The following is a 14,177-nucleotide window of genomic DNA, read 5'->3' as shown; positions in this document are numbered from 1 at the left end:
TCAAATCAATACTGTGATGCCCTCTACTCTATTACCACCCCTCTTTATCATGCTTGAAACTTCTCAAATCTGATGTGCTGATTAATGCCGTAAGCTCGTCAGCTGGGCTTCTTGCATTAAAACAGATGTAGTTTAGCCTACTTGTCTTTCCATGTTATCCTGTCTATACTATTGACCAAACTTGCTTAGTTGTCTTCTACATATGACTCATCTCCTCATGCACTGACTACTTCAGAATTCTTCCTTCTGTCATATTAGTTTAAACCTTCGCCATCACCAGAGCAGCCCTCCTAGAACCTAGTCACATTGATCCAAGCTTCTGAAGCCCTTTCTCCAACATCAATGCTGTAGTGGAGCATTAATCTAACTTACCCTCCTACTTATCTACTCCCTTACACATGGCATGGGAAATAATCCACAGATTACAGCCTTGAAGGTCCTGCTCTTTGAACTACTACCTAATTCCATAAATTGTTGTTGCTAGACCTCATGCTTCTTCCTCTCTACGTTGTTAATGTTGACATGTACCATGACTTCTATGCCTTGCAGTTTCTTGGGACATCTCTGAGCCTGGCACCAGGAAGACAACATATTGTTTGGCAGTCTCGACTGCAGTCACAAACAGCTGTATGTAACCCTTATTATCCAGGCCACTCACTAAGCTTTCTGACTCCTTCCTCCACTGTTGTTCAACAGAATCAACCATGGCTGTAGATGCTTCCCCTGAGAGGCCATAATACCCAACAGTAATTTTGTTTGAAAGCAGCTGACCGCTGAGGGCTCTTGCACTATCTCCCTACACCTCCTGTTCTTCCTGGTGGTTATCCATCACCTTTCTGCCTGTGGTTGAAGTAAGACCTGCTCACAACATGCGTAATTCTGCTGTCAATAGCCACTGGTCTTAACTGCACTGCCCTGAACAATGTTCACTCAGAATCCCATTCAGGTTATCCATAACCAATTAGTCTCAGCAAATCTTTCCTGCCGATTTAACCACACCCAAATGTTCTCTATTTTGATCATTCCTAGAAGCAGCTTCACCACCAGGGTTTAACTGACTGGGTTATAGTTACACGAATAACGTTTGTGTGCCTCGAGTCCTGTTCCTGTGGGAGCACGTATGAAATACAAGACTTTGGCTTGGAGTTGAATGTGTGATTGTTTTACTGAATTTTTCATTACCTTTGATTCAAGGTGGTAGGATACTCAATACTTACTGTGAAACATTCATCGGTTGCAAAGAGTTTGGCCATTGCACAAAGAGCCACAGCGTCCTGGCGACCCTCCTCGAGTGCTGCAGCGGCGTTGCGTACCATCAAACGAGCTGCCACTAGTCCGGTGGCCATTTCAGCCAGTTTAAACTGCAGGTACTGAAACAAGGAAAACTAAGCAATAGTGCAAAGAATTCTAAGGCAGCTCAATTCCAATGGGACACTGCTTCCCAATGGTCCTTCTGTTACACTTACCTAATTGTCCTTGCAAATTTATTATTGAACTTACATCAATTCAAATCACTTCTGGTTATTTTATGATCAAAAAGTTCATAACCACTCCTGCTGAAGGAAATGGTTTTCATTGCTTACTGTTAAAACCTTCCAAGACAGAACATTTATTATGTATCCTTGTAACTTAATTTGCTCAAGGTAAAGAAGACAGAGGGTGGTGGTGAAGTGGTGTTATTCTGGCTGGAAGCCCATAACTAGTGGTGTTCCGCAAAGATTGGTGCTGGGGCCTCAGTTGTTTTTTAGATGCCTTGGATGAAAATGCAGATAAGTGTGCTAGAAAATTTGCAAGTGATACAAAGATTGGTGGCATTGTGGATAGTGTAGAGGAGTGAGAAAGGATACAGTGGGATATAAATCAGTTAGATATGGGTGGAGAAACGACAGATGGGAGTTTAATCCAGGCAAATGTGAGGTGTTGCACAAAGGGAGTTCAAATAGTAAACGGGAGGATCCTTAACAGCATAGATGTACAGAGATTTTTTGCAATTGAAGTCCATAGATCTCTAAAAGTAGATGGAATGGTACAGAACGTGTAAGATGTGCTTGCCCTTATTGGTCAGGCCATGGCATTCAAGTGTCAGGAAGTCAAGATACAGCTATATAAAAGTTTAGTTATGTCTTGGCCTATTGTGTGCATTTCTGGTCACCCATTACAGAAGCTTTTGGAAAGGGCACAAAAGAGGCTTTCCAGGATGCTAGTTAAGCTTGGATTGTTTTCTCTGAATACGTTCAAGAACATGCAGTTAAGGTAAGACAGAGAAAGTGTAGTTACACATAGAGTGGTAGGAGCCTGGAATGGTATGCCAGCGGTAGGGTACAAGAGGCCGTTAGATAGGTACATGAGTATACAGGGAAAGGAGGGATATGCATTATGTACAGGCAGAATTGATTTAGTTTAATTCAACATTATGTTCAGCACAGATATGACGGCTGAAGGACCTGCAAAGAACCTGTGGACTGAAGAACATAAGGAAAAGAACAGTGCTGATTATTGACTACAGGAGGAAGCCGGAAGTCATTATGGCAGTCCTCATTAGGGGTATGGAGGTGGACAGGGTCAGTAGCTTGAAATTTCTTGGGGTTAACGTATCAGAGGAACTGTCCTGGGGCCAGCATGTAAATGCCATCACAAAGACAGTACGTCTTGTTTCGTAGGAGTTTGAGTAGATTTGGCACGTCATCAAAAACGTTGACAAGCTTCTATGGTTGCATAATGGAATAGTCTACAGAAAGTGATCACGGTCTATCACAGGCAAAGCCCTCCCCAACATTAAGTGCACCTACATGGAGTGCTGCCACAAGAAAGCAGCAGCCATATTTAACAACCCCTACCATCCAGGTCATGTCCTCTTCTTGGAACAAGAGGTAGAGGAGCCTCAGTTCCCATACCACCTGGTTCAGGAACGGTTATTACCCTACAACCTTCAAGCTCTTGAACCCTCTTCCTTTTCAGTCCTGATGATATGTCTCGGCTTGAAACATCAACTGTTTATGCCCTTCCATCGAGGCTGCCTGACTTGCTAAATTCTTCCAGCAATTTTGTGTGTTCCTTCAGCCCAGAGTCCCCACCAACCACCCAGTGCACATTTTTACACTAATCTAAATTTTTACCTAGATCATTTTATTCTCTTAACATTCTGATCAACACCCGTCCCGGCTGTACGTTATCCTCACCTGCACATGGTGATAAGATACAATGGTCAGTTACCTCCTCAGCTGCATGTCTTTGGAATGTGCAATTAAACTGGAGCACCTAGAGGAAACCCACAATCATGGAGTGAACATGAAAACTCCACACAGACAACACTTGAAATCAGTTTACATCTGGGTCACTGGACTGTAAGGCAACAGCTCTACCAGCCGAAACATTGTACTGTTCCAATTTTATCACTGATAAAACAAGTGACATAATTATCTGCTATCCCAGATGATATCCTAGCAAATTTCCATTTCCTTTTATAATTTACTCTATGTAAGGATCTTATTTATAATTCTAAAAACAGCCTTCTCAACTTGCTTTGACATCTTCAAATATTTATGTAACTTCAGGTCACTTGTTCCTGTGAAAAATTGAAATATTTGGATTATATTGCTGTTCCTGATTCTCCTTACCAACTCTCTACTATCCTGGTGAATGAGTGAGGACATAACAGTAGAATATAACGTGAAGTCATCCAATTTCACAGATAAAGAGAAAAGCATATTTCATTTTCCTGGTGAGAGATTTTAAAAGTGTTGTGGTTCAGAGAGACCTGGATGTACTTGTACATAACTCAGATACAGATGGCAATTAAGAAGGCTCACAGTATGTTGGTCTCTGTGCTCCAATTATAGATGGCAACTGGAATAGTGTGTATAAGCCTGGTCTCCCTATCCAAGGTAAGTTTTATGCATTTGGAGGGAGCACAGTGAACTGATGTGGGGCTGGGGAGGAGGGTGGGTGGTCGTCAGATAGTCCTGTGCACAGAGTTTAAACAAATTCTTTACAGTTTTAAAGATTAAGAGGTGGATATCTTTGAAATATATAATTTTTTTTCCAGAAATTCTCACAGGAATTGACAGGGTTAAGTGTTTTATTTCATTAGAACAAGGGAATTCCACCAGTGGTAGAGTCAGAAACAAGGGTACACAAATACAAAATAAAGGGCCAGTATGTAAAACTGAGATGAGTAAGATATTTCTTTTTTCAGGAGGCACTGAAGCTCAGAATTCTCACTCCCAAGGGTTTTGGAGGAAAGATGATTTGATATATTTAAAGTGGAGATAGATACAGTAAATATTTGAAAGATGGAGGAATTGAGGTTTATGGGAAAGTGGCACAGAAGAACTGGTAGTGTAGTGGTTAGCACAACGCTTTACAGTACAGACGACCCAGGTTAATTTCCCACTGCTGTCTACAAGGAGTTTGTACATTCTCCCTGTGACTGCATGGGTTTCCTCCGGATGCTCCAGTTTCCTCTCACAGTCCAAAGACACACTGGTTGGTAGGTTAGTAGGTCATTGTAAATTGTCATGTGATTAGGCTAGGGTTTAATCAGGGGTTGCTTAGCAGCATGGCTCAAAGGGCAAGAAAGACCTATTCTGCACTGTGTCTCAATAAATATATAAATAATAATAAAAAACAAAGGTTTGAGGCCAGCATATGTCATCCATGATCATTTTGAATGGCAGGAAGGGACAGAAGTAGCTTACTCCTGCTACTGTTTTCATGTGTTCTTGTCAAGGCTCAAAATGAAGTGACCGCTTTTCAGGATTTAGATGACCTTCATAACCAGACGGTTGTAAGTCGTTGGAATTCTACTTAACATATTCAAGTTTAATATAGTCAAGTCAGAAATCAGTAGAATTTTGAATATAAAGTGAATTGTTGATATATGGACCTAGTCCTGCATAGTAGTACTAAGATTAAAGATGGGCTGTAAGAGGGTAAATGGCCGACCATTTTATATTTAAAAAAAATAGTCTCCCTTGGTACCCTTTCCTTTCCTATTTTCTTCTTATAGAAGGCAGGTGTATGGGGTTGAGTAGGATCCGGGATCAGCCATCATGGAATGGTGGAGCAGACTCAACGGTCCGAATGGCCTAATTCTGCTCCTCTGTCTTATGGTCTCACTTACTGGTTTATAATATTAAGTTATGTCTCCTTTCTCTATTATTATATATCAGAAGCAGCAGTAAACCTGCCGGCCAGCTCTGGGAAAACACCACAACACTTCCATCCATTGGGAAGAGCAACTGTCCACCAACATCTCTCTTCCTTCCACTTGAAGCCAACTACGTACCCAGGCTGCCAGCAGACCTTTGACTGCATCAGCTTTAACTTGTCTGTCAATTCTTTGATTCTTTTGATCTGAGGAGGGCTAAGGCACCAGTGACCCCTGTTTCCATCCAAGGGGTCAATGTGGACATGGTGGAGGATTACAAATGCCTGGGGATACGAATTGATAATAAACTGGACTGAGACTGTCTACAGGAAGGGTCAGAGCCGTCTCTACTTCCTGACGAGACTGAGGTCCTTTAACATCTGCCGGACGATGCTCAGGATGTTCTACGAGTCTGTGGTGGCCAGTGCTATCATGTTTGCTGTTGTGTGCTGGGGCAGCAGGCTGAGGGTAGCAGATACCAACAGAATCAACAAACTCATTCGTAAGGCCAGTGATGTTGTGGGGGGTGGAACTGGACTCTCTGAAAAGAGGGTGCTGTCCAAGGTCTCCCATCCACTCCATAATGTACTGGTTAGGCACAGGAGTACATTCAGCCAGAGACTCATTCCACCGAGATGTAACACTAAGCATCGTAGGAAGTCGTTCCTGCCTGTGGCCATCAAACTTTACAACTCCTCCCTCAGAGTGTCAGACACCCTGAGCCAATAGGCTGGTCCTGGACTCATTTCCACTTGGAATAATTTACTTATTATTATTTAATTATTTATTGTTTTATATTGCTATATTTCTTCACTATTCTTGGTTGGTGCGACTGTAACGAAACCCAGTTTCCCTCAGGATCAATAAAGTATGTCTGTCTGTCTGTCTTTAACAAGGGCCTGAATTACACTCCTGTGGTTCTAGTACACAATGTCAGTATATCACAATCATTAACTTTCTCTGTATTTTTTGACTGAGGCTGGTAGTGTTTATAGGTTTTTGGGGTGCCACGGTAGCGTAGCAGTTAGCATGATACTATTACAGCTTGGGGCGTTCTGGAGTTCAGAGTTCAACTTCGACACCGTCTGCAAAGAGTTTGCATGTTCCTCCCCTGATATGCATGTGCTTCTTCTGGTAGTCCAGTTTCCTCACAGTCTAAAGACATACCAATTAGTCGATTCATTGGTCAATTGTCAATTATCCTGTGATACGCTTCGGTTAAATAGGTGGGTTGCTGGTCAGTGTGACTCGTTGTGCTGGAAGGGCCTGGTCCATGCAGTATCTCTCAATTTAAAAAAAATAAACTTGAATTTTTCCAAACAGCAATTTATGGTGCTGGTGAATGGCGATCTTTTGTGTGCAGCTCCCTAGGGAATCATCAAATATTCCCATTTGGAACTACTATAGATGAAATCTGCAGGCACCGAGAATGCAGTAAATAACATTGTTTCAAGCTCACTAAAGTAACTAATGATCTTTGGACCTGAGACTCATGGGTCTCTAGACCACCCAGGGAGCAAGGGCAGAATTGGAAACTTGGCGAATATCTCCATTATGTCAGGAAATGCGGCTGCTGGGGTGAACTCTGGGTGAAATTGAAAAGCAAGCCCGAAGATCCCTCACACTCTAACCCAAAGGATGATATACTGACATTGTGCACTGAACGCTTTCTGAAAATCCAAGTACACAACATCCACTGATTCTCCTTTGTCAATCATGCTTGTTATTTCCTCAAAGAATTCCAACAGATTTGTCAGGCATGATTTTCCCTTAAGGAAACTATGCTGATTTCAGTCTATTTTATCATGTGCCTCCAAGTACCCTGAAACCAGATCTTTAACAATTGACTCTGACATCTTCCCAACCACTGAGGTCAGACTAACTGGCCGATAATTTCCCTTCTTCTGCCTCTCTCCCTTCTTGAAGAGTGCAGTCACATTTACAATTTTCCAGTCCTCCAAAATCATTCCACAATATAGCGAATCTGGAAAAATCATTACTAATGCCTCTACAATCTCTTCAGCTACCTCTCTCAGAACCCTGGAGTGTACACCAACTGGTCCAGGTGACTTATCTATATTGAGACATTCTCCCTAGTAATGGCAACTTCACTCACTTCTACCCCCGACACTCTGGAACTTCTGGCACACTGCTAGTGTCTTCCACAGTGAAAACTGATGCAAAATAGTTATTTTGTTTGTCCGCCATTACTACCTCTGTAATTCATATATAGTCCTTGGGATTCTCCTTCACCTGCTGCCTCCTTCCTCATGTCTTCTCTTCCCCCTCCTGATTTCCTTCTTCAGTATTCTCTTTCATTTCTATCAAATCAAGTTTAATTATCATTCAAACATACAAGGATATAGTTGAACGAACCAGTGTTCCTCTGGGGCGAAGGTGCAAAAGATACACAGCGCATTCAAAATAGTGAGCAAGAAAAAACATATATAGTCCAAAACCCTGAGAGACATGTCCCGCAAATTGATGGTACAGTCTCCTGGCAGTGTGCAACAAAAAGGCGCACACAATCCAGCACGTCATTCCGCCAATTGACTATTGGACAGGCCATCTCCAACCAAGCACAGATACCATGCTACATGGTTTCCGGCATCCCCTCACCTGGACTGTAGCAGCAGGCAAGCCTGCAGTGTGAGGCCTAGCCCTCACTACAACTGAGGCTACGCAGCTTCCACACTGCCTGCCTTTCCACCAACCAAGGGCAACAGCCCTGTGGCATTTCACATTATCAAGGTCCAACAGTGTCTTGCGATTGCAAGAGAATCGGCCAAGAAAAACACTCATGGTTTCACTGCACCCCACCTTTGCGCACCAACTCCAAGGCCTTTGAGTAGGGGTAACAACATGGTCAGCTCCTCTGAACCCAAACCGGTTCCTCCAACACATTCGTTGGCTCCTTTGACAGCCCGGTCGGCTAATCCAATCAATGAGCAGCTCACTGATGTGGTAGACCTGCTGTACCCGAAGTCCTTGGAGTCCAGTATAGTCTTGTGTATCATAAAAAACATATTTGACAAAGAAAAAAACATCTATGGTTGGCCTTTTGAGAGGCCGCTGAACCTGAATGCGCTGCCTAAACCTGTTATCCTTGCCTTTTATTCTAATAGAAGCATACACTCCGAGGCCACTTTATTATGTACTCCTGCTGTAGCCCATTCAGTTCAAGGTTTGACATGTTGTACATTCAGAGGTGCTCTTCTGCACACTACTGTTGTAATGATGAGGTTATTTGAGTTGCTGTCGCTTTCCTGCCAGCTTGAACCACTCTACCCATTCTCCTCTGAACTCTCTCATTAACAAAGCACTTTCGCCCACAGAACTGGATGCTTTTAGTGTTATGCACCACTCTCAGTAAACTCTCATTCACCCAGTCCTGACACACAAAGAAAACAAGGACACTTAGGTCAGAATGCTCTTTCTGGATTTCAGTTTGCCATTCAACACTATTGTCCCGCAGGCCTTGGTGAACAAACTCCTACTCCTCGGTCTAAATACACCACTGTGTAACTGGGCTACCTAACCAACAGACCTCAGATAGTCAGGATGGACAACCACTTCCATCCTCCCCAATCATTCTCAACATGGGTGACCCCAGGGCCGTGTGCTGAGCCCATTGTTGTACACTCTGTTCACACATGACTGCATGGCCACACACATTGTTAACTTCACCGATGGTACGACAGTGGTGGGAGATGAGACAGCCTACAGAGAGGAGGTGGAGAACTCGAGGTCTGCTATCAGGCAAATAATCTCTTCCTCAATGTCAACAAGACAATAGAAATGGCTATCGAGTTCAGGAGAACTTGCACCACTCACACTCCTCTTTACATTAGCGGCACAACAGTGGAAACTGAGTACATCTCACACAACCTCTCATAGTCCCAGAATACACAATCAGGGAAGCTCACCAATGCCTCTACTTTCTGAGGAGGCTGAAGAGAGCTGGACTCACATCATTCCACAGTTACACAGTAGAGAGCGCCCTAACAAGCTGCATCTCTGCATGGTACAGAAACTGCACTGCGGCAGACAGGAGGGCTCTACAAGGGGTCGTCAAAGCTGCCCAATTCATCAATGGCATCAGCCTACCTGCCACCAAGGACATACTGTATATACAGACAGGTGCCAGAAAAGGACCACTAACATCATGAAGAATCCCACACGCCCTGCTCATGGACTATTTGTCCCAGTCCATCAGGGAGAAGGCTACATAGCATCTATCCCTGTGACCAAATTTTTAAGTGGAAGTAAACGTGAAGCTATTCTAAGGATAATAAACTATGAAGTCCAGTTTAAAAGATGTTTATTGGTCTTGCTGACATCAATGAATCTTATTTCTCATATACTATACAAGATAAAACATGAAAATCTACAGCACATTACAGGTCCTTTGGCCCACAATGTTGTGCCAATCATGTAACCTACTCTAGAAACTGCCTAGAGTTACCCTACCATTAGCCCTCTATTTTTCTAAGCTCGATGTACCTAAGAGTCTCTTAAAAGACTCTATCGTTTCTGCCTCCACCACCGTCACTGGCAGTACATTCCACACACTCACCACTCTCTGTGTGAAAATCTTGCCCTTGACATCCCCCTTGTATCTACTTCCAAGCACCTTAAAACTATGCTCCCTCGTGTTTGCTATTTCAACCCTGGGAAAAAGCCTCTGGCTATCCACACAATCAATGCTTCTCATCATCTGTCAGGTCACCTCATTCTCCATCGCTCCAACAGCATGTAATAATGTCTCTTTTCACATGTTATTAAAGCCCTTTGCTTCTTTGGAGTTTGGGATTGTGAATCAACAATTTCTTCAATAAAAACAGTATGAGTAAGCCTGTTCTAAAATCTGCAGACAAATCATTGCAAACTCCACATTGTCAACAACGTCCACATCAGAAGCCAGAAAAGGAAATAATCGTGTACGATCGTGAAATATACTTAATATGCCAACGAGGTAGAGGGTGATAACCTTCTGTGCACAAGTAGCAAAAGATGTGCGTGTGCGTACACCTTACAGGGAACACTGGCACTGAGTCAAATTCACTACTTTTTGCAGGATTTTCTATTCTGACACTGGTATTTCCTTACTAGACTGTGATGCAGCCAGTCAATATATTTTGCACTACACATCTATAGAAGCTTGTCGAAGTTTTAGAAGTCATGCTGAGTCTCCAAAAACTTCTAAGGAAGTAGAGATGCTGCTCTGCTTTCTTTGCGATTGCACTTGTGTGCTGGGTCTAGGACAGGTCCTGTGAAATATTAACATTCAGGAGTTTAAATTTGCTGACCCTCTCCATCTCTGATCCTCTGATGAGGACCTCTGGGTTCCCTCTCATGAAGTCAATAGTCAGTTCCTTGGTCTTGCTGACATTGAGTGAGAGATTGTTATAATGGCACCACTCAGCCTGATTTTCAATCTCCCTCCTGTGTGCTGATTCATCATCACCTTTGATACAGCCCACAACAGTGGTGTCATCAGCAAACCTGAATATGGCATCAGACCTGTGCTTGGCCACACAATCGTAGGTGTAAAGTGAGAAGAGTAAGGGGCTAAGCACACAGCCCTGTGGTACACCAGTGCTGATGGAGATCGTGGAGGAGATGTTGCTGTGAATCTGAACTAGCTGGGGTCCAGAAGTGAGGAAACCCAGGATCCAATAGCAGAAGGAGGTATTGAGACCAAAGTCTTGGAGTTTACTGATTAGTTTCCAGGGGACGATGGGATTAAATGCTGAGCTGTGATCGATAAAGAACATCCTGATGTATGCATCTTTGATGTCCAGATTTTCCATAATTGAATGAAGAGCCAGTGAGATGGCACCTGCTGTGGACCTGTTGCTCCAGTAGGCAAATTGGAGTGGATCCAATATAATTTTTTTGTGTTATTTATTTAATTGGGTTCTGTTTATCTAGTTTTAAGACTTACATGAAGATCTGATCATATTTTAGGTCATATTTATGCAGAAATACAGAAAATTCTAAAGGGTTCACAAACTTTCTAGCACCACTGTATACCTGCATTTTGATAATTGCCCCTTTAATTTTGATATCCTTTTGAGTGAAAAAGAAATACAACTTCTGCATCACTGTATAGTATGCTCATTGTTTTGTATTTACTGTCTTGATTACCCAAACCAATTCTCCATTTGCACCTTCACCATCCAAAGCCAAAAGATCTCTGGAAAGTTGAATCCTCAATATCTTATACCAACACATGTCACTGGCAGTTGAGAAAAGTAATGGTACTCCACACTCACTTAATCTTCATACCTGACTGTTGGCAAGAGGCTCCCCAAACTGCTTGCGAACTTTGAGGTGATCTCGAGCTAGAACAATAGAAGCATACGCGGCACCTAATGAGCATGAAGCTGGAAAGATAAAAAAAAAGTTAGAAATGTTTAAGATGTGAATAAAAATGTCAAATAAGGATATACAAATAGAGTAACTGAACTTGTGAAGTAGACATTTTTATACAGTTTTACAAGACATACAAGGGTATATCTTGCAGGCCACTGAGCCCACAGGACTACTTAATTGAATTACAGTTGTTCTATGACCAGTTCCATCTGTCCACCTTAGTTCTACAGCTTGCAACATGTCCGCCTAACAAATATCTACAATCAGTTTTGAAGTTTTCAACTCATCTCCAGCCTTAACACCTTTGAGTATTCCAGAAACTATTACTGTCACACACTGTATGAGGACAACCATCCATGTCCCACATGGAGAACCCAATTTTACATTTTATTTTCTGTGTCTAGTGCACAATATTTGTGGAAGCTCTACTTTTTTTCCATTTGAAGAAATATGTCCAGCTTGCACATAGATTTCCTTCCAGAAAATCCTCCACTACATTTCACTTCCACTTACTTTGTCAATCACAGAGAGACAGAAGGCTGATTTCACAAGCTTAAGGTAGAATCAGTAAAAGTAGACTAGGAGAAGCTAGAGTACTGTGCAAAACTCTTGGGCACATATCTATAGGTAGGGTGCCAAAGACTTTTGCACAGTACTGTATTTGTCAACATGGAATGGAGAGTGAGTTTGTAAATCTGGCAGGAGCAAAGGATATTAGGAATGGGGAGGGTGGAGTGCCATGGGAGGGGTGAGAGACAGGTGGCAGAGAAGGAGTGCTGGGGATAGGGGATGGCACAGGTGCAGACACACCCAGCCCTGAGACACCAGCCAAGATTATTTGATTCCAAACAATTGGTTTATTGATCATTACAGAACATCTCTCTGGTGCTTCTCACTCCCTCCCCTCACCCTGCCCCCTTCCCACTCTCAGTCCATAATAGAGACCTATATCAGTACCAATTTTATCATCACTCACATATATCATAAAGCTTGTTTTTTGTGGCAGCAGTACAGTGCAATACATAAAATTACTACCATACTGTACCGTGCAAAGGTCTTAGACACCTTAGCTATATATATGCGCCAAAGACTTTTGCACATTACTGTACATGCACCTAAATCTACAAACAGACATATTTAAAAGTGAAATAGTGTTATTTCAGAACCAGTATGTTTCTTTATAAATTCACAGGAAGTTCACTGAGGGCAAGAGAGCAACCTGGAAAACCGTAGAGCCCATTAAGGGACCAAACAAGTAATCTCTACAGAGATCTAGTGGACATCAATACTTTTCACGTGAATTCACCAAATATTTTAGTGGGACCATTTGGGGAAGTGGACGGAATAAGTTAACATTAACAAGGAGGAGGCATCAGTCCAGTTCAGCAGCAATTTGAACAGCAAAGATGCAAACATTAGGGACTTCCGGTATGGCGCAGATACAGCCAGTAGCATAATCAGTAAGGGCTCCCAGATGGTCTAAATAAAAAACGGTTATTTAAATAGAAAAGTGGGCCTTGTAGCATGAAAGGGGAAAACAAGAGGAAAACCGCAACAAAACCCAAAGACAAGCGATAAGATACTGACTGACAGTAAGGACGCTGATGTTGGCACCAGCAACCAAGCTGAGCACGAGGAATAGGAGGCTGTTCATGCAAACATCATGGCCAAAATACAGACGCTTCATTCGGACATGAAGAAAGAACTGAGTGATACCTTGTGTTTTCTAAAGAAGGAACTGGTGGATTTCAGAGAAGAAATTAACCAGAAGTTGAATGCTATTGTTGGTAATTTAAAAGAAATAACGGGCAGAGTTGAGGATATGGAGCAAAGGGTGGAGGAATGGAAGACCGAGGCCGGGGAGGTTCTTTCCTGCACACTGGAACTTCAGGAGATTATTCAAGCTCTAACGGACCTAGAGGCGTGTTCAGGCAGGAATAACATATGTATCCATGGAATTTCTGAGGGGGCAGAAGGAGACAACATAGAGAAATTTCTGGAAAAATTTATTAAAACAGAGTTGTCCCTTCCCGATGTCGCCCTCAGCCTACAACGCGGCCATCAATCCTTTGGATCCAAACCACCACAAGGTTCCAACCCAAGGTCCGTGGTCATCTACTTTCTGGAGTATAAAATTAAAGAGTTGGTGCTTCGCTCTGCTTGGAAAAAAACGAGAGATTTAATCAAGACTACCCAACCAAAATAATTATGAAAAGAAAGGCTTACTCCACCATCAGAAAAACGCTTAAAGAAAAGGGGCCAGACACTTTATCCAGCCAAACTTAGAGTGTTTTTTGGCACTGGACAAGTCATCTACAGTAACACATCAGAGGCGATGGAAGGCCTGAAGAACAGGTGATTTTTCCCGGACTGTCCCAGGATCGTGGCCCCCTCAGAAGGCACAGCCACGGCTTGTGAGTTGGCTTTCCTGAGAGACAGCGGGTGCAAAACCTCGCCGGGACCGAGAAACACATCTGAAACACATCCAGGACAAGCTAAAGGAATTTTGACGCAACAAAGATACTGCATGAGATCTCTCAAAAGTATAGTGATAAAATATCCTTCAGCTAGGTCGGTAAAATTACATGTACCTTAACACCAAACTAAACAGTTGGCTCTCCTTATCCGTGAGGGATTGGTTCCGGGACCC

General features: G+C 42.8%; 1 protein-coding gene across 3 annotated transcripts in view; it reads right to left on the bottom strand.

Annotated features, from left to right (window-relative positions):
- The window catches only part of acad8 (acyl-CoA dehydrogenase family, member 8), a 107,949-nt gene that overhangs the window by 16,139 nt on the left and 77,633 nt on the right, over positions 1-14,177 (bottom strand). For all 3 annotated transcript variants that reach the window (XM_059957135.1, XM_059957134.1, XM_059957133.1), the window contains exons 8-9: positions 11,441-11,538; positions 1,218-1,370 (exon numbers count right to left, since the gene is read on the bottom strand). In XM_059957135.1, coding sequence (XP_059813118.1) covers positions 1,218-1,370; positions 11,441-11,538 — 251 coding nt within the window. The remainder of the gene's footprint in view (positions 1-1,217; positions 1,371-11,440; positions 11,539-14,177) is intronic.

Source organism: Hypanus sabinus, chromosome X2, assembly GCF_030144855.1.
Source record: "Hypanus sabinus isolate sHypSab1 chromosome X2, sHypSab1.hap1, whole genome shotgun sequence".
NCBI classification, from domain to species: domain Eukaryota; kingdom Metazoa; phylum Chordata; class Chondrichthyes; order Myliobatiformes; family Dasyatidae; genus Hypanus; species Hypanus sabinus.
Note: the sequence above shows the minus strand (reverse complement) of the source record. Positions and strands in the feature narration are given on the sequence as shown.